We start from the raw sequence: 22,327 nt of genomic DNA on the forward strand, positions 1-22,327 counted from the left end.
GCAACCATCATGAAGTAAGTTTTCCTATTTTGAGTTTCCCATATCAAAGTTGCCGTATTGTGACTTGGAACCACCGACAGAATAAACTTCTCCACCCACATCCTTGTTTCCCTTCAGTTTTGTCTTCTATGATCAGTGGTATCAGGCTGTATTTGTCATTTTGTGGATTTTTCTGTTGTTTTTATTATAGTAGAAGCCATTTCTTTACAGTATCGACTTGGTTAATGTATAACAGTGAAGCTTTTCAATCTGTTGAACCTATTGTAATGCAGGATTAGTAAAATCAGAAAATACCTTGAGGAAAGCAACAGCGAACTTCCTCGCTCCTCATTTCCCTAGTATGCCCCTTTTGCTGATGCTTAGGCCATCTATGAAAACTGGTGGTGGAGCTGTTGAGGATCAAACCAGTCTTCGGGCAAAATACTCAACATACAACATACACCTGAAAAAGAAAAAAACATTTACTGACACATTATACCTGTAGAAGATATGATTTACTGTAATTAATAAGAGAATTACTTTTTTTTATTTTTTTATTTTTTTAAACAATTTGTTTTATGTTGCACGACACAGAGAAGTAGTATTATGGCGACGATGGGGTAGGAGTATGAGGGAAGCGGCCGTGGCATTTGCCTGGAGGAGAAATGGGAAACCACTTCAAGGATGGCTCAGGTGGTAATCAGACCTCCTTCTTCACAGTTGACCTCCCGAGGCTGAGTGGACGCCGTTCCAGTCTTCGTAGCATTTTTCAAATTTTGTGGCAATTGAACCGTGGCCTCTGGGATGGCAGCTAATCACACTAACCACTACACCACAGAGGCAGATAATAACATGTTTTGTGCTTGAAAGAACATCATCAGATTCTATCAAATCACAGTTTAAAAAGAACAAGCTTTTTTTTCTCTTTTTGTTGTAGACCATCAAGTGAAGTCAATGTGTACACAGGCCATATGTGATGCTTGAAGACTGTGTTATAGTCAATCTGTTGTGAATCGCAAACTCCAGAAGCCTGTCTCCCAGTTTTCTTTCTCCAACTCCATATCTTCCTATCAATGTTCTGCTGCTATGTTGAACTAATTTTGGCATTAAACTCGCCCATTACAATAGTTTTTTCTCTGTTTGCAAAATATGAAAGAGTAGCATCAAGATGTTTATAAACAAAAATCAATATAAATTTTTGCAATATCTATTGCAACTCCATTACTACATTGTTTTTTCATCACTTTCAAAAAAATAGACCCAATGATTAGCACTCGTAAAATGTTTGTTGTTTTTGTAGTGAGTTTTACTTAGTCCAGCCACACGTATGTTATACTTTCCCAACTCTTGTTTTGCAAGATGACTTTTCCTGGAGCTAAATGTCCTTTTACCTTTCAAGTAGTTACATACCGTTTTGTTTTTTTAGTCACAAATTTTGCAAACCCAAATTTTTACCTACATACATTGGCTCAGTAGCACATTTTGCACTTTGGAGCATGGAACTGTAGAAGTGCCAGTTATCCGCTGGGTTGCATAACAAACTATATCCGTTTCATTGCAAGAATCATGATAGTTTTCATGGGTATAATAGTGTTGTAAGGCCCTTCTCTTTTCCATACCACAGTACCACAACCAAAAAAGCAATAGTTCAATCAATCAATACTGATCTGCATTTAGGGCAGTCACCCAGGTGGCAGATTCCCTGTCTGTTGTTTTCCTAGCCTTTTCTTAAATGATTTCAAAGAAATTGGAAATTTATTGAACATCTCCCTTGGTAAGATTTTCCAATCCCTAACTCCCCTTCCTATAAATGAATATTTGCCCCAATTTGTCCTCTTGAATTCCAACTTTATCTTCATATTGTGATCTTTCCTACTTTTAAAGATGCCACTCAAACTTATTCGTTTACTAATGTCATATAACGTCATCTCTCCGTTGACAGCTCGGAACATACCATCCACGGCATGCACGAGCCATGTGTCTTGGTGTGCTATTTACCAACTGATGAGCCCAACTTAGCACACTGGGTCAAAATGCTGGCAACCAGGAATGAGTTAGCTGGAAAATTTATGATGTCCAATAAAGGACCATTTATATTGGTAGTATAACATACCACTTAGTCGAGCAGCTCGTCTTCTTTCTCCCAATTCTTCCCGGCCCAAACTTTGCAACATTTTTGTAACGCTAATCTTTTGTCAGAAATCGCCCAGAACAAATAGAACTGCTTTTCTTAGGATTTTTTTCAGTTCTTGAATCAAGTAATCCTGGTGAGGGTCCCATACACTGGAACCATACTCTAGTTGGGGTCTTACCAGAGACTTATATGCCCTCTCCTTTACATCCTTACTACAACCCCTAAACACCATCATAACCATGTGCAGAGATCTGTACCCTTCATTTACAATCATATTTTTGTGATTACCCCAATGAAGATCTTTCCTTATATTAACACCTAGATACTTACAATGATCCCCAAAAGGAACTTTCACCCCATCAACGCAGTAATTAAAACTAAGAGGACTTTTCCTATTTGTGAAACTCACAACCTGACTTTTAACTCTGTTTATCATCATACCATTGCCTACTGTCCATCTCACAACATTGAGGTCATGTTGCAGTTGCTCACAATCTTGCAACTTATTTATTACTCCTTGATTACACCTAAGACTAAATGTATAAGAATTGAAATTAAGAGCCTGTTTACAAAGATTGTGTGAAGATACACTCCTTCCCACTTGTGCTGTTATAACTGCATTAGATAATATTTTAAAAATGTATCTTCATCAGATTGGCTCGGAAAGTAATTGCAGATAAAATAATGAAGCATAAATTATTGTATTTCTGTACATTTAACGATTTTTCTTCTTTTTGTATCTGTATTTCAGACCGGGCCGAGCAGGAGTGAATGCCACGGGACGAGGAGTTCTGTCTATGTCAGGGCTGAGCTATGGAGTTGTTCGAGTGGACCAAGAAAACTCACTCACCTCACTTACTCTTCAAGACTGTGGTCAAGTTATGCCTGGATGTAAGACTTTCATTCAGCTTGATTTGTATTGCAATGGGTATTTACTTTCAGTGGGTTTTAACTTTTGGTTTGAAACACACACTGAATTTTACAAAAGCATCATTATGCGTATCATACAAACATATCAGATGTAAGGCTTTTCAGGCGTTTGCTCTATTAACCAGCGTTTTGTCTTAGGTCTGACACTAGACTCGTCAGAGTGGGATGTGTGATACCCTACCCACTGACGCTGGGTGTATGCAGGTGAGCTTATCAGAAGCCTTTTATGAGGCACAGTCTGAAAACTGCATACGGGAGATAAATCTCCACAATGGAATTATTGCCCGCCTAGCAATTCCGAATGGTTCTTGGTGGGTGTGCTTGCATTTTCTTCCTTTCTTTTTGTAAATCTGTTGAGTTAAATTAGATATTTTACCTCTAACCATGTTGATATTCATACCTCACACCTTGTTATTTACTATATGCTGTGCATATGACAATGCCAGTGTAGGAGGTTTTACTTTTAATCCATTAGCATTAACTTCCGATTCTTGAGAAAATCTACCATTTAACTAGATTACTTGAATTGGGCTATTGGGAGATATTCTAATGTGCTGACATCAATCCTTCATTTTTGAAAAGAAAATAGATGCACATTTTGTTTTTACCTTCCTTCAAATCCTCAGTATAACCATTTAATTTCCAATATATTATCTTCACTCGCAAATTTATGCCCTCTCATATTTCATACATCACAAATTTAGAAAAATAAGTAACCTTTAAAAAAATTACACACCTGTTTACATAGGCCATTTGTCTCTAGAAACTGATTCTATCAACAGACCAACATGATTCAAGATATTGCAGTTGCCACGTTATCGGTGGCAGAGCCAGAATTTTTATCTGGGGTGGGTTTTGATGATAAGATGTCTCTACTGCTACAAATCATGTACAATCAAATAAGCTGTCCACTAGGAGGAGATGCAATGTATGTTCATGATTTTTTTTTTAATAAGTCTTTTTACGTCGCACCGACACAGATTGGTATTATGGTGATGATTGCCGTAATTAAGGTACAGCCCCAGCATTTGCTTGGCGTGAAAATGAGGAAACCACGAAAAACCATCTTCAGGGTTGTTGAAAGTGGGGTTCAAACCCACTATCTCCCGAATGCGAGCTCACAGCTGCACGCCCCTAATCGAACAGCCGGCTTGTCTGTTCCGCATGATGTTTTAAAGCCGATATTATTCAAGAATTTTATTATTGTTATACAAAATTGCATTCATATCAGAGTAGCTGAGTAGGTCAGTTGCTGAGTACTGCTGGGCTTCTAATTCCAAGTTGGCAAGTTCAAACCTGGCTCAGTTCGGTGGTATTTGAAGGTGTGCCAGTAGATTTATCAGCATGTAAAATAACTCAGAATGGGAAAAATTCCAGCACCTTGGCATTTCTGAAAACCATAAATAGTTAGTGGGATGTAAAACCAATAACGTTATTACTTTTTTCCATATTTGGAATAAACATTTAACATAACTTGAAATTATAATCACAGGTGAAAGTTCTCTTAGCTGCAATTCTTGGATCATGTTTTGAGAATTTACTGTTCTTTCCCTGTTGATATTCAGGTTAGCTAGACCAGTCATTCCATTTTCACTCATCCTATTTCTCACTTACATCTTGATTCAGAGAAACGTTGAAAAGGAACAATCTGTTGAGCTCGTAAAAACAGAGAATGTACAAATTATTGTCAGCAACTTTTACTTATTGGGAAATGCACATTGTTTACAGCAGTTTAGGGCTTCTATAGCACTCCTTGGTATGTTTCTTCCATTTGAGTGTGTGACTTCCCCTCTCGGAGAACAATCATCATACGAGAAATGCAACCAAGCAAGCAAAGGGCGCCAATCTTTAAGTTGAGGACTTAAAGATAAAATTTATAATCAAGCTTGGACAGACTCTTATCACAGGGGTGGGGTGATAGTGCACTAATCATTAAGCAGGAGAATTAAAAATCAAAAGGCTAATTAAGGCAGATTGATTAAAATGAACTAGAAAAATACTATTTATTATATTTAATATAAATGACGACGGTTTAACGAGAACTGAATTTAAAAATAGAAAATGAATTTAACAAAAAATTGAATGACTCTACTTCGCGAAAACTTGCAATATCTTTAACTCGCTTGCTCACCAAGTAGTCTTGTTCTGCTGGTCCTTGGAAAGCTTCCATCCTTGTAGCGGGAACATCATCGGTCGTCTTTGAGATCTCTTCATTTGCAGCTAAGTACCATTCCTGCCTTGCAAATTGCACCTCCCACTAATTGGAAAATGACTTCAAAACTAACACTCCCTATTATGCTTTATCCCATATATTGGAGATAAGCCCTAAGTCATAGTTAGAAGAACCACCTTGGGTTATATGGAGAGGATACTCAATTAAGAATCCTTCCAACTTTACTGAAAATGTTCTCTGAAGTTTCATTTCTATCTAGATTAAAACTATCTATTGACTTAGACTGGTTCAAACCGGTCTTGTAGCCGTGCTGTACGTAATTCCTGATGAGAGTGGCTCTACACCCCTCATTCAGAATTTCTAAGTATCGAAACGCAGAATCAAGTAGATTATCACGTAGAAGATCAAGTAGCGAATGAATACGTAGAAGATCAGAAGATCATAAGAAGATCAGTAGAAGATCATAAGATCATAAGAAGATGAAGCCACGAGCTCCAACACGCCCTTTTATAACCTTCTCTCGCGCTAATTACAGGTCGCTACACGTGGTCCAATCAGATGACACGTCTCTCCCCACTCCAGATATTAGAGTTGACGGGCCATAACCAAGATATCAACTGTTCTTCTATTCGTCCTTTCACTCAGTATCCATGGCAACATGACGCTCCTTTGAAAATATAGGCGGTGATCAGTTCGAATAATTCTGGTCGAAATACGGTAGCTTACGTTACCACGCTTGAACACGTGCTCGCTTTTCTCAGAACTTGATGTCTAAATTTGTCCTTCCTTCCTCCTCGGTGATGTGGCAAGATAGAGGAAATCTACTGCAAGTTAATTTTAACCGACTGTCACAAGAATCTAAGTGAATATGAGGATATTCAGCCCTCGTTTACAAGTCGTAGTTACAAAGTAATGAAATGATAATGAGCAAATGATTAAACATGAATTATAATACACTTACATACCAAGATAAATATCATGACGTTAAATTCCTGAATTAATTACACATAATAAAATTAACATAATTACACTGTAACGTCTGGAACGTTACAAGTGCTGTAGTTAAATGTCAGCTCAAAAGTGCATTACTGGGGTGATCGAGGTCATGCTGGTAAAATATAGCCAGCACGATGACATTTCCTTGTTTCTTTTTGTCAGGTTTCTCTGTAGGTAGAAGGATCAGGAAGTTCTTCAGAATATCTTTATGCTTCATAAATCTTCCCAACATGGTATTTACAAAAGACTCCATAGTATAAATATTCTTAGTAATTTTTGGATGATACATTACAATAGTGAGTTTGCCTTGCTGATGTACCGGTACTTGGTACTCTGATAACAAATCTCTTCTTTTATTTAGTGCTTCATCAAATAGACTGCCGAACTTGATGTCACTTTCTTGTTAATAACAAATTGGAAATGTTTAGAGCTTTCTATATAGCAGACCAAGTTCTGTGTCCAAACATTGGGAGAATTTTACTCAAGCAGTGTAGCTCAGTAGTTTCTCTGTGTTCAATAAGGCAGTGATGACGTCATTAAGTTTAATGTCAGTAGAACATAAACTTCAGACAATGCTTCATTATCCTCCTATGTCTTAAATATCTCTTCGAGGGCATTGATTATTGGCAGTAGCAGTTCAGCCATGATTAAAAGAACATTCTCTCTATACATATGATGTGGCACAACTGCTTATTTTTTCTTGATCAGTCAGTCAGTCACCACTGCTCTGCGTGTAGGGCTGTTGCCATGGTGGCAGATTTCCTAACAGTTGTTTACGTAGTCTATTCTTAATTTCAAGGAAGTTTGAAATACACTTATGTTCATAAAAAAACAGAACACCTTGAAAGACTAGAGATAGGAAGTTCATATTCGCAGGACATGTTCATTATTATGTTCTACAGAAATGGTTAGCATTTCAGTCACCTAGGTTCGGCATGTGTCCTGTTGCCTAGTAGGAACTGGGTCCTCCATGGGCACTGATATGGTGATGGCATCGACACGTATAAGGTGCAATAATGACATCCTGGGGTATAGCCATCCATGTTGCATTCACCTGGTTCCACAGTTCATCTTTGGTGGTTGGCACTGGGTCACAGCGCCGCACCCGTCGTTTCACCATATCCCACGCATTTCAGATTGGGGACAAGTCCGGTGATCGGGCGGGCCAGGGCAACAGTCTGACATCCTGTGACAACAAGAAGGCACGTGTTCGTGCAGCAACATGTGGCCGCGCATTGTTCTGCTGAAATATGGCGTCTGAGGTGTCATGCAGAAAGGGCATGGGTACGGGTCGCAGGATGTCATTCACGTAGGTCAAACTGGACACAATGCCCTGGACACGCACCAACTGTGATTTGTGGTTATACCCAATAGCACCCCACACCATAAGGTCTTCAGTTGGCGCTGTATGTCTTGTACGAATGCAATCAATGTGATGCCTCTCCCCCTGTCTGCGGCGAACCAAAATGCGGCTATCATTTTCTAACATATGGAACCTGGATTCATCCGAAAACACTATCTGCTGCCATTGCTGTCCCCAGTGACGTTGTTCCATACAATATTGCAGTCGAGCATGTTTATGCACATTAGTCAAAGGTAGGCGGAGTCCAACTCATTGGCTGACTGGTTAGCATACTGGCCTTCAGTTCAGAAGGTCCCGGGTTCGATTTCCAGCCAGGTCTGGGATTTTAGTCGCTTCTGATTAATTCTTCTGGCTCGGGGACTGGGTGTATGTGTCCGTCCCAACACTGTCCTCATCTTATTCAGACAACATACCACACTATCAACCATCACAGAAACATGCAATACTGCTTACATCCCTCCATATAGGGTTGGCGTCAGGAAGGGCATCCGACCGTAAAACAGGGCCATATCCACATGTGTGACGCAGTTCACAGCCGCGACCCCACAGGTGTGGGAAAAGCGGCAGAAAAAAAGAAGAAGAAGAGGAGTCAAAGGTAGGTGGAGAAGTGGACGACGCGCCGGTAAACCAGACCATACTGAATGGCAACGAACTGTCACTCGTGATAGTGTACGATGTGTTACATTGTTCTGCTGTTGCGCCAGAGCCGAGGAGGACGCAAATCTGTCCTGCAATGCTATTCGGGTGAGGTGTCGATCTTCTCGGGGAGTTGTCTGTGTGGTGTGATCAGACCCATCTTGTCGTGTTCTTCGGCCTTCTTTGAATCATTCTGAATACACCCGTTGCACTGCTGACACACTTTGTCCCACACGAGCAGCAATTTCCTGGATGGATGCATCACGTTCTCTCATGCCAATAATGTGCCCTCTTTCAAACTCGCTCATTTGATGGTACGGTTCTCGCATATGTATGCAAGGCATCCTGCACGTCTGCTCAAGTCACATTGATACATTACCTTCAGTTTATAGTGACAATGGAAGCCGCAGGCACATTTTACAAGTCGGTGGTGGTGCGCTGAGATATCGATCTGGACCTTGAACCTGAGGGCTGACATGGTTCAAATGCTAATCATTTCTTTAGAACATACTAATGCACATGTCCTGTGATTATGAACTTCTATCCTTAGTCTTTCAAGGTAAACTGGTTTTTATGAACATGAGTGTATATAGAATGCCGTATAATCCCGAATACTACCCGCACTTTTTTCCATAAAATATTGATTCTAAATCTTGGGTGCGGGTTGTATTCAAGCCGTTCATTCTCGTAAATATTTACTACGTTTACATGGAGTATTGAAATAGATTTTCATATGGTTACCGTACTCAATATACCACATGTAAACGGGCATTCATGTCTTATCATGTTTTAGTTGCGTTCTAGAAAACAAGATCGATTTTTCCTCAATACTGTTACAGTTGCATGTAAACGCGAAATTCAAGGTAGTTAAATACGGTAAATCAAAGAATATGGGCAAATATGCGGTAAATGAAAGCCGCTGATCTCGCGGATATTGTACTTTGCGAGAGTCGAGACTGTTGGTTACGGAAGTCTACCTCGCTCACATTCGAGTTCCGTATCTGTCCCGTGAAAGTGCTGTCACAATAGTAACCAATGGATTCAAAACGGCGTCTGCGGTCATTTACTGTGCATGAGAAACTTGGCAAAAAGTATGATATTGATGAATAGTGTATTTGTGATTGGTGGAAGAAGGAAAAACTTCTTGAAAGTAAGGGCTATGCAGAGTGTTATGTGGGCGGAGTGCAGTGTTTCTGGAAATTGAAGAGTGACTCCACAGATTTGTGAAGGAAAAACGTGAGTTAGGATATGGTGTTGCGTTAGTTGAGGACTGGGTGAAGTGTGTTTGGCAACATCACCCGAGAGCTTTGTTACAAAAACGAAACATGCCTGTGTTGTTACCAAGGACACGCAACTGACACTGTAAAAGATATGATGAGGAAAGGAAAAACCGATCTTGTGATAATTCTCGGAGGACTTGCTTCTATTCTACAGCCATTGGATGTGTGCGTGAACCGGCCTTTCAAAACTTCAATGAAACAGTTGTACACCGAATGGATGTCTGATGGTGATCACGCATTAACACCAACCGGTTGAGTGAAGAGGCCTGAAGTGGGACTAATATGCAGCTGGATCAAGACCGCATGGGTGCACATTCCCAACGATCTAGTGTCCAAAAGCTTTAAGAAATGTGGAATTTCAAATTTAGTGGGCGGTAGTGAGGACGACTACTTATGGACGAAAGTTCCTATGGTGAAACTTCAGATGACGACGGTGAATTGTGAATAATCTGAGTATTGGACCGATTTTATTTACAATTTTTGTGATGATTTTATTAATTGTAAGCTGTTTGAATTTATATTTGTGGTATATTTGAAGAAATTTAAATAAGTATGTAAGTTATTTTATTCCATATTTTCCCGTTTTAAATTTAGGGTGCGGGCCTTATTCGGTGGCGGGTAGTATTCGGGATTATACGATATCTTCCTTGATAAATTATTCCGATCTCCAACTCCTCTTCCTATAAACGTAAACTTGCCCCAGTTTTCCCTCTTGAATTCAGTAGAACAACTGCCTTGTTGAAGAATTGTATTCATGAGCTTACTAACTGAGAAGCTATATATAATGTAATTAGAATGTAAATAGAATTTCTATTTCAATTTTCATTTCTAGTAAGTTTTGTTAGATTGTTCCTAAACAAATTTCTTTGATGCTTATGCTTCTGCAGCAGGATTTGAATACTAAATATACAACATATTTTTCTTGTTTGAATCTGTTCATAGTTCCTGATGATAATTTTTCTTTCATCTTCAATTACAGCAATCTGGTATTTTAGAAAGTGCATACAAAATATTTTTTTACTTCCTGTCTTCTTGAAATTGTCCATAAAATAATGCATTATTATAAATTTATAAATCAATTTTCCTTGAATGGATTTATTACATTATTAATTCATTTCTGCCTTTTTCTTCCAGGTGCTATTGTGGTTGTGAAAATGGAGGGTGCGTCTTACCTCTGTAAAACAGATGAAGTGGGAGAAATCTGTATTAATTCAGGAGCAACTGGCAGTCAGTATTGGGGTCTTCAAGGCCTTACCAATAACACTTTTAGAGTTCAGCCGCTACATAGTGATGGCAAACCTCTGGGAGAAGCTGAATATGTTCGTAGTGGGCTACTAGGATTTCTTGGGCCAGTAAGTCAGTGTTCGGTGTATAATTTATAACATCAGAATTATTGCTCATTCCTGCTTTTTGTGCATACATGTGCTTTTAACTAAGAAGCTGTTATTTCATATAAAGGATGGTAATTAATAAGTAATTAACATTACTAAATTTAATGGATTTTTCTTTTGTTCATTCAGAATCAATCAATCAGTCACTACTGATCTGCATTTAGGGCAGTTGCCCCAGTGGCAGATTCCCTATCTGTTGTTTTCCTAGCCTTTTTTTAAATGATCGCAAAGAAATTGGAAAATTATTGAACATTTCCCTTGGTAAGTTATTCCAATCATTAACTCCCCTTCCTATAAACGAATATTTGCCCCAATTTGTCCTCTTGAATTCCAACTTTATCTTCATATTATGATCTTTCCTACTTTTAAAGACACCACTCAAACTTATATTCGTCTACTGATGTCCTCCCACGCCATCTCTCCTCTGACAGCTCGGAACATACCATTTATGATACAAATTCTTATAATTTTGTTAATTACCACCTATTCAATACAATAAAAACGTAGTATAAACTTATATATTTATTAAGATGTTGATATGGTACATGTTTCGCTCCTTTTTCATGAGCATCATCAGCCAATTATTATTTACTTAAGGTTATATACGATCATGAAACAATTCTTTTGGATTAAGATTATGCCTATAAACCTGATTGACAAATCTTATTATATTTTTACAAGTCATATAACAGTAAAATTATGTCTTTAAGTTAAAACATATTTGTCTAAAATCTATCTAAGTCTAACATTTTATTGACGAAACTCATCTGGTGAACAGCCTTTAAAATTATTTTAAAAAATAAAAAACACTTATGAGATCTGGCTAATTGTATTGATTCAATGTTGCTTAACTTGTATGACTGTCTTTAAAACTTCGTTAACTTGTTCTCAAGAGGCTAGGAGTAACACTAAACAATTAACGCAGCAGAAAGAAAAATATACCAACAAGCCATTTTGGAACATACGAGAACATTTTAAATTCTATATCACATTAGAAAGTGTTTCATCAACAAGTTTGTTCACGAACAATATTCTCCTATTGACAATATAAAATTAATGCCAGTACATTTGTATAAATGTTACTCCAGCAACAACGAGAACAAGTCAAATGTCCATAACATAGGCAATTATCAACTGCAGAAAATTGTCAATATAGTTAACAAAGTTTTAACGACAATCATACAAGTTAAGCAACATTGAATCAATACAATTAACCAGATATCAAAAGTTTTTTTATTTTTTAAAATAATTTTAAAGGATGTTCACCAGATGAGTTTCGTCAATAAAATGTTAGATAGATTTTAGACAAATATGTTTAAACTTAAAGACATAATTTTATTGTTATATGACTTGTAAAATATTATAAGATTTGTCAATCAGGTTTATAGGCATAATCTTAATCCAAAAGAATTGTTTCATGATCTTATATAACCTTAAGTAAATAATAATTGGCTGATGATGCTCACGAAAAAGGAGCGCAACTTGTACCATATCAACATCTTAATAAATATGTAAGTTTATATTACGTTTTTATTGTATTGAATAGGTGGTAATTAACAAAATTATAAGAATTTGTATCACAAGCAGATCTTCAATACGGACAAAGAAAATGAAATTTATAACCTGCAACATACTATTTAATCGAGCAGCTCGTCTCCTTTCTCCCAAATCTTCCCAGCCCAAACTTTGCAACATTTTTGTAACGCTACTCTTTTGTTGGAAATCACCCAGAATAAATCGAGCTGCTTTTCTTTGGATTTTTTCCAGTTCTTGAATCAACTAATCCTGGTGAGGGTCCCATACACTGGAACCATACTCTAGTTGGGGTCTTACCAGAGACTTATATGCCCTCTCCTTTACATCCTTACTACAACCCCTAAATACCCTCATAACCATGTGCAGAGATCTGTACCCTTTATTAACAATCATATTTTTGTGATTACCCCAATGAAGGTCTTTTCTTATATTAACACCTAGGTACTTACAATGATCCCCAAAAGGAACTTTCACCCCATCAATGCAGTAATTAAAACTGAGAGGACTTTTCCTATTTGTAAAACTCGCAACCTGACTTTTATCCCCGTTTATCATCATACCATTGCCTACTGTCCATCTCACATTATCGAGGTCATGTTGCAGTTGCTGACAATCTTGTAACTTATTTATTACTCTGTACAGAATAACATCATCTACGAAAAGCCTTATCTCCGATTCCACTTCTTTACACATATCATTTCTATATATATAAGAAAACATAAAGGTCCAATAATACTGCTTCGCCTAATCTAATTCTCTGAGTTCTATTATCTAGAAATATTGCCACCCATTCAGTCACTCTTTTTTCTAGTCCAATTGCACTCATCTTTGCCAGTAGTCTTCCATGATCTACCCTATCAGATGCCTTAGATAGGTCAATCACAATACAGTCCATTTGGCCTCCTGAATCCAGGATATCTGCTATATCTTGCTGAAATCCTACAAGCTGAGCTTCAGTCGAATAACCTTTCCTAAACCTAAACTTCTGCAAAGCTACCTCTCCATTTCATTCAATAACTGCACTAAAATACATTTTGCTACAGTTCATGAATTATTATTATTATTATTATTATTATTATTATTATTATTATTATTATTATTATTATTATTATTATTATTATTATTATTATTATTATTATTATTTCCCCTTTTCCTGCTGACATGAGGAATAGAACCTTTCTTGAGGATAATAGTCTTGTATGTATTCTCTCTCTGTTTTCATGTGAAGGTGTTCAATTAAAATGGTGCATTAGATCATTACTTCTATAGAAATATGCACTACTGTCAGCATAATTCATGAATTGACATTTACATAAAGTATAAGAAAAGTGCATTTTTTTAAATGTTCACCTCACAGACTTATTTTATGTATTTTAATTGTGTGTATTAATATAAAACCTTCAGAATAGAAATTTTATGATGATAATTTTTTTTAGGGTGGCCTTGTGTTTGTCTGCGGCTCTCGGGATGGGCTGATGACTGTCACTGGGCGGAAGCACAATGCTGATGATATTATCGCCACAGTATTAGCAGTAGAACCAATGAAGTTCATCTACCGTGGTCGTATTGCTGTGTTCAGCATACGAGTGTTGCGGGATGAACGAATTTGTGTTATTGCTGAACAGCGGCCTGATTGCAGTGAGGAGGAGGTGAGTGACTTTATGATGTTTAATGTATGCTGTGGCTTACTTCAGAAAGGAGTCCAGGAGTTTTGGGCAAGATGTAAATTACCATAAATTTTCTTATCTCTCTGTTTTGGAAAAATTACTCTTGGAGTGTAAAGTTCAATACGTTATTTAAATATAGGCTTATAGCTTTCCATTCTCCTCAGACCATTACAGCATAGCCTGCTGTTTAAAATAAAATGCAGCGGAACCTCGATTATCCATTCCCAGAAACTACATTTTCCCGGATTATTCATTCAAATTACGTGGACTCGTAAGCATCCTAATTAAATAATGTTTTAAAATTCCTACATTATCCATTCCTTGAAGAAACCACTTCCTGCAAACTGCCCAGAAATTTCAGTCCCATAAATGCTAATTTCTCAATCAAACTTTTTTCAAGAAACAGATAGCTCGCGAAAGGATGGTTACAACGTAACTATGGATTATGGTGTTACGTCCCGTCATTATGGTAATTAGAATAAATACTGTATCGGGAAAGCAATTGGTGGTGAACTTGCATAAGGGACCATCTTACCATTGCATTCAGCTGGTATTATTTAGGGAAATCGTAAAACAGAGAGTGGATGTAACAATTGGAAGGAGACACAGCACATTCCGATAACTCTACTTGAAGATGGAATGAGTTTCGTCAAATGTTTGTTCGTGATGAGCAGCATTCACTTGGTAGCCATAAGTTCAACATAACCTTTAAAAGTCGATGTAGGTGTAATTTCTGCAGTATGAGACTTCCAGAAACTTACTACAAGCAGTATACCGATATACAGCCATGAAGGTCTGCAGATTATGAGGTGACGTATGGTCAGTTTTTAATGAATCCTCTCAGCCACTATTCCTGACTCTGTAGGCCGTACTGGTATGATTTCATTTTGGTTAGCAGTGTGATATTTTGTGTGTATGGGAATATGTATTTTAAGATGTTCAAAACTACTCAGCCTCTGAGCTAGAGAAGTTAACAAAATGTGGTTAATATCCTTGTCGTGGCCAGCCCATTAGGGCTGTAGTTTGGTTTGGTTTAGGAGTGTTTGTAAGATAATAATTACAGTAAAACCTTGCTAATTCAAAGTCATCAGAATGCAAAAATTGAACATTAAATTACGTGATTTCAAATTAACCGCCAACTCGTAATTCAGAAATATCAACTCTTGCTGCATCACAAAATATTCTAAGACCCGTTACTGCATGCAATTAACCTTGATTCACAGCTTAAACCTTTCAAATGCCATGGAAAAAACTATTTCCAAAATGTACCCAACAAGATGCATTTACAGTATTTAAATAATGAACTTTGATATCTCGCTGACAAACATTTCCTCAATAAACGAAAGGAAAAAAAAGCTTGAATAAAAGACGGGGAGAAATCTGTGCTAGCTCCCCTGTGCAAGTGCTTTATTCACCGGATTGCTGTACTGTATGCATTTTAGATGCCCTGTACTTGCACGGAAATTACCCGATACTCTTTAAAACTCGTGGCTTATGGAACTTTCCTATAGTGAGGGGGGAGAGTCTCTCGTCTCCATGTGCATTGTAACACAGTACAACGACCCCCACCGTTGTACGATTTCCCGGATGGCACACTTCTCTGCTTTAAAATAATAAGTCCGTTTAGGCTTGGCACAAAAAAAAATAAAATTGCAGTTTCATCAGCATTGGCAATATTGTTCTGTGCGTACAAATTGATTGTGAGCCATGCTTTTTCGCCAACTATTGGCATTGCCATTGTTCGCGGATTCTGCTTTTTCACACACTGCCTGCTACGTGATATTGTGGTGTTCCTTAAAATGCTGAATAAAAAAGAATTAAGATTTCATTCCAACTTAGCAATTATGAAGCACACTGTAGATGCACCGAAGTGAGTGAAAGTGCGGAAAGCTAGCCCTGCACGTTCCAGAAGACACATTCTATCATGACGTGGATAAATTTTGAATTTAAATTACTCTGTAAAATACTATTTTTTTTAAAGATGTAAAGGCAGTTTTGAATTAAATGTCTGAATTTTGGTAATTGGACCACCATTGTTCTTCGAATTATGAATTATCCGTATTTTGAATTAAAACCATTGAAATGACATGCAAAACCGTACATCATGTTTCCAGAAACGAGAGTGTCTTTGAATTAGGCAGGATTTTGTATTAACCAATTTCAAATTATTGAGGTTCTACTGTATACATATTTCGTTATATGATATTTTGGCAAATAGTTGATGGTTTCATTTCATACCTGGATTTTCAATTGTCATGAATTGTACATTTTCTTCCCCGGTCCTTCCAAAAATGGAGAATTGAAGTTTTTCTATAAATTTCTTTAAAAAAAAAAAAGGCATATGTAATAATCACCTGAATGACTGTGGAGGTAGTTTGATAATGATGTATTAGGAGTACATTAACAACTCCATTCCTCTTCCCTTCTTAGTGTTTCCCCTGTTATCTGAAGTCAGCACTAATGTGGATTAAGCCCTGTTTTATGGCTGAATGCCCTTCCTGAGGCCAACCATATGTGGAAGAATGTATTCCTTATTGTATGATTTTGATTTGGTTAGCAGTGTGATACGTTGTGTGCATGTGAATTTGTTTATTTGTTTGTTTGTTCATTTATTCATTCCTGGCTTACATTCTTGGCGAAGTTAGATCTCATGGCCCTCTCTTACACTTAATAACTTTAAAATAATATTTAAAAATGCAAGGAAAAAGGTAAGATACAGTAATTCTATAAAGAAATAATATTAAGGACAGATAAACAAAGATTAGGTTAAAAATCAGTATGGCAATTAGTGTGACAATACTAATATAAAGAGGAGATGATGATGATAATAATAATAATAATAATAATAATAATAATAATAATAATAATAATAATAATAATAATAATAATAATAATAATAATAATAATAAGGATCGAAGCGTATAAAAGATTTAAAAAAAAAAACATTTACGCAATGACACACAACTGAGTTATATGTTCCTAGAAAATGTTTTCAGCAGGCAGATTTTAATTTTTGAGAGGAAATAACATGGCAAATGTCCATTGGGAGTGTATTCCAGAGTCTCCATGCAGTAACTAAAAAGGAATGATTGTAGGAATTTGTTCGATTTAGTGGAATATCAAGTAGGGAATCAGAACGGGTACTAATTTCAGGGAATGGAAGACTAGGGCAATTTCCACATCTTCAAATAGATGGGTTCATTCTTCACTAATCCCAGTTCCTATACATCTATTTCTTCTCGGACCCCAGTGAGCTTGTTTTTCTTCAACATCAGGAGGGCAGGCATCAATACTATTGAGGAGGCTTTTCTGACAGATCATCAGTAGAACTATTATGATTGATGAGGAGAGACCTGGTGGTTGGGAAGACTTCTTATTCATTTCAGATATGATTGAACCCACAGTGCAAACTTGATAAGTAAAAAATCCTCAAATAAAAATTTCAGTAGTAAAAGTATGTATATTGGACTAGTGGCCTCCAAGAAAGGTGAAACTGAATTATGTACTTCTTGCACCAAGTGTATCACCGAGCGAGTTTGTCTGCCTTCATAGTGTAGTGGTTAGCGCTATTAGCTACTGTCCTCAGAGGCCCAGGTTTGATTTCTGGTACTGCCAGAGATTCAAGAATGGCAGCAGAGCTGGTATGTGGTTAAAATGGTGCATGCAGCTCACCTCCATTGGGAGTGTGCCTGAAAAAAGCTGTTCAGTTTACTTTTACTTTACAAAGTGAATTGGCTATGCATTTCACGTCATGAAGCTCTGAGCTTCCGTTTGTGAGATCATGAGTTTGAACCTCATTGTCGGCAGTCCTGAAGATGGTTTCCCATTTTCACACCATGCAAATGGTGGAATTGTTCCTTTATAATGGTCATGGTTGTTTCCTTCCGAGCCCTTGTCCTGTCCTATCCCATCATCACCGTATGATCTGTATGTGTTTATGCAACATAAAACTAATAGTATAACTGTGTATCTGGAATGAGGAGATGATGCATTGGAAAGATAATTTCAAGCCATTTCATTCTTCATCCTTACAATTTCCTATGCTGTTCTTTCACTGCTAATTTTAATTGTGATTTTGCAGAGCTTCCAGTGGATGTCCAGAGTTCTTCAAGCTGTGGATTCAATCCACCAGGTTGGCATATACTGCCTTGCATTAGTGCCACCTAATTACTTACCAAAAACTCCTCTCGGAGGTATCCACCTCTCGGAGACAAAAAGACGCTTCCTGGAGGGCACATTGCATCCTGCGAATGTGTTGCTGTGCCCACACACGTGTGTCACCAACCTGCCCAAACCACGTGAGATTCACTCAGGTATGCAGACAGTAATTTGTTTGCTTGCTGTTATATTTGTGCTTGAGTTATTTTCTTAAAATTAACTATACTTGCTTGTTTCACCATACTAATGTAATACCTATATACTGAAATGAGAAACATCCGTCCATACATGCATTCATTCCTCATGTGGATTTATTAATCATCTGTTCAATATTGTCATCAGATACATTAAAAATTGTAAACGGGAAATAATATAATACATCATATATATGTACAGGAAACAGATGGAGAGCAACTTCTTACCAGGTAGTGTTGTAAATGTAGAACACCCATGAAAGAAACACATATAATGTCCAAAATGTTTAGCTATGGCTTCGCCATTGGAGGATAGAGTAATATTGTCTACCAGCTTCGATGCAGACTCCCCCAGCATTTTTACAGTTGCGCAACTACGAACACTACCACAGTGGTCCTAAACCTCTTTTTCTTCATGACACACTGTCCTATGTAATGAATTACTGTGGCACACTACATATGAACTGTCAACAGTGCGGAAGACTTGTTCTTGCCTGCACAGCTTGCCTTCAGCAGTTAATTGTTTGTAGGCCTGTAGTTGTAAGCTGTTTTGGCCATATTCTAGCATGTTTTGGTGGGTGTAGTTTGACGTATGTTATATGCATTGTGTTACTATTGCTTTTAAAGAATGTAACTTCAGTATGGATAAGTTTATGATCATTTAGCAGTGGTTATTGCTCTATCCGTGTGAAATTTGGGTTTAGCAAATTATAATTTTTATATTAATTGATATAATCTTAAAAGACTGAGAGAGAAGAAATTTTTAGAAAATATAAGCTCAACTGTACACAACTGTGTATGCAACACCACCTTCCTTTCAGCATTTTGATTGCCAATACAGGGCATACACCTCTCCAATCTATCTCCAGTCCTCCCGAACTTTCATCGGTATGGCCTCTTTATTTGCGTGCTACTTACTTTATGTTGAGGTCCCACCAACCCCACTGGTTTTATTGTATAGCTTCTTTGTATACAACATTGTGTGTCTTATCCACGGAAACACAGATGTGCAGATTGCTGGTGTTGCTTACTGTAGAGCAAGCCACGTAAAGCTGTCTTAAGGAGAAGCAGCTTGTTCATAGATTGACGATTACAGTGCAGAGCGTACGACCCTGCAACTTGTTGATAGCCATAGCAAAAGAGACGCTCACGGGGAGCTGCTGTTGCTTGAACTGGAACGGATAGTTGTTAGAAATGAGATGGATACACGGCCATTGCCTGTTGGTATGGTCACCTCCAACACATTTGTTTGTTGTGACTTCACCAGCAGCCATGTCCTATTGCACAGCTTGGGAGTGCTCAGGTTGGCAACAAGATTATAGGAGTACTGACTTTCAAAGTGTGCCAGAAGTCGGGGAGCATTCAGAAAGTTGAAAGGCAACAGTAGGTCAGAGAACTCTCATGTGAGCTCCCTCCTCCTCCCCATGAGTTGACCTTTTATACTTGTCATAAACTAGAGCTTTCTTTATGCGAGACCAGAGGGTGGATCACTGAGTTTGGCACTGTATAGTCTGCCACATGTCTCTCCAGGGCCACTGCATTTGAACATAAGGAAGAGTCTACATTATTCCCGATGGCTTAATCATTTCAGTACCAACATTTCACTAATAGAAATTGGACATGCTTTGGCAGTCATCACTGTTTCTCCTTTTAACTCTTCCAAGGACAAGGACTTGGAAGTGCATCAAGAGACAAGTGATGTTGTAGTTGTAAGCTGAAGGCAAATGTCATTTTAATACATCATATACACACACAAATACTGCACTCATTTTAGATTTGCAATTTTAACTGGAAGATTTTAGACACAATCTGGAGTTTAATTTTAGAATTCCAAGGTTATATTTTGAGATATTTTTAACTAGATAGGAGTGATATTATTCCAATAGGTTCAGAAATGCTAAGTGGTTTTAAATTACGAGCTGAAGAAGAGAATTTATGTTCTCGAAGTACATACTCCTATGTTAATATAGACAATAAATAAACATTGTATTTTCTAAGCATTGACAGGGCAGATCTAAAGAAAAAGCACATTAGTTGATAAGTCAATACGGACCAATGGTGACCATATTATTATTTGTCTACATGTGCTTACATGGTAAGTTGCTGTTCTCCATGATGTTTCTTATGTTTTTTCTTCTTGTTAGCTCTCTTATCTGAATACATATAAATATATTCAATAAATTTATTTAATAAGGACCAGTTGATTAATAAACTCAAGAATTGGTTATCAGTACAGAGATAGCTTTCTTTTTTACTTAATGATTCATTCTTCATATTGAAACCTTCTGTAAGTTCAGAAATACAGTACAAGAAATATCATACATAAGGCCTACCATACAAAACATGATGAAATAATCAGCATGACATGAAATTATGTACCCATCTGAATTAGAAGAGGGTGTTTAGCTGTGTTGAATGTTTCTTTATGCTTGTTCTGTGATGTTTGAAATGTTACATGTGAGATGTGCTTAGTAATTAATCTCACTCTCCATTTCCTCAAACACTGAGGTGTAGTGTAGTCTGCCTCCACATTATACACCCTGGGACTACACTTCAAGCACTCACATCTGGTGAGTATGGGAAGTGGCAATCCCCAGGTGTTCTAAGCTAGGTCTGTAATTCATGTTTATATCTCACTGAGACACATATTTTCCATTTTATTACAGTTTATTTCTGCTATCTATCACACCTCTTCGTCTTCTCATATCAAAGAATTTTTTGTTGTGGTAGCGATCTTATGACTTTTACAGTATATGTGGATTTGTAGCACTCATAGTTTTCTGTTCCCATATCTACTTCCATAATCCACACGTTAGGAAAAGAAAAGGGAAGATACTGGCCAAATGTCAGATGCTTAATGTAATAATATACTTTATCATGATATATCAGACAAATTTTTAAAACTAAAAGAGTAAATTACATGAAAAAATTAATTGGTTTCCTGTACTTGCTTGGTATATCCCTTGAACCAAAGAATTTCATTAGAAACCAGATACCTATTCATTTTTTAAGGGAATAATTTAATGTATTCCAGCTATGAAATAGTGTATGGCTTTTAGTGCCGGGAGTGTTCAAGGACAAGTTCGGCTCGCCAGGTGCAGGTCTTTTGATTTGACGCTCGTAGGCAACTTGCGTGTCGTGATGAGGATGAAATGATGATGAAGATTCCAGCTGATTATTTACAACTTCCAGAAACATGCTGGTATTGGCGAGGGCTGTAGAATGTTTTATGTGATGTATTAGTATTATGAAGTGCAGTGTTCTGCTTCCATCAGTACTGCACATTCCACCAGGATTTTGAAAACTTGCAACTTGCTGTTTCTATTCTGATGTTTGTTGCATAACTGACTGGCATGTATTAGTCATTGTTATGCGAGTTATTACTCCTTGTAGGTCAACATAATTTGCTCATAAATAAAAAAACAAAAACAAAAGCAGTCAGAGGCCTGACAGCCAATTGGGATTGTCACTGGCTTCTTACTGGTGGCTGCAGTTCGAATCTGTGAATATACGTGGGATTTTTAAACGAAAAATCGTATGCATGTGGTTCAGAATCCATGTAAAACTGGAGGTCCTGGGGCTATGAACACAGTATAGACAGGCACATGAAATTATCAGTTTAGCTTTTTTAAAGCAGTTTGGTATGGAGCCTTGAAGCAGGAATACACCAAGTGATTGGAATTAGAATGCAAGTATTTTGAAATAAAAGGGTGTCATCCACACCAAGGAAGCTGTCATAAATGTATTCCGAATCAGTAACACAGTCACAATACTTGTGAGTAGAAAAGTGCAAAGTGCCAAATTTATCAACAGTACTTTGATAAGAAATTCTCTGACAAATAGTTTAATGAATTTATTTTTGAAAATCAAATGAAAGGAACAAATGACAA

The 22,327-nt window shown here is 37.3% G+C and overlaps 1 protein-coding gene across 9 annotated transcripts in view; it reads left to right on the top strand.

Annotated features, from left to right (window-relative positions):
* Positions 1 to 22,327, top strand: part of DIP2 (disco-interacting protein 2) — a 440,396-nt gene that overhangs the window by 347,678 nt on the left and 70,391 nt on the right. For all 9 annotated transcript variants that reach the window (XM_067157712.2, XM_067157695.2, XM_067157732.2 and 6 more), the window contains 4 exons: positions 2,865 to 3,004; positions 10,626 to 10,843; positions 13,855 to 14,067; positions 18,167 to 18,398. In XM_067157712.2, coding sequence (XP_067013813.1) covers positions 2,865 to 3,004; positions 10,626 to 10,843; positions 13,855 to 14,067; positions 18,167 to 18,398 — 803 coding nt within the window. The remainder of the gene's footprint in view (positions 1 to 2,864; positions 3,005 to 10,625; positions 10,844 to 13,854; positions 14,068 to 18,166; positions 18,399 to 22,327) is intronic.

Source organism: Anabrus simplex, chromosome 1 (assembly GCF_040414725.1).
Source record: "Anabrus simplex isolate iqAnaSimp1 chromosome 1, ASM4041472v1, whole genome shotgun sequence".
In the NCBI taxonomy this organism is placed as follows: domain Eukaryota; kingdom Metazoa; phylum Arthropoda; class Insecta; order Orthoptera; family Tettigoniidae; genus Anabrus; species Anabrus simplex.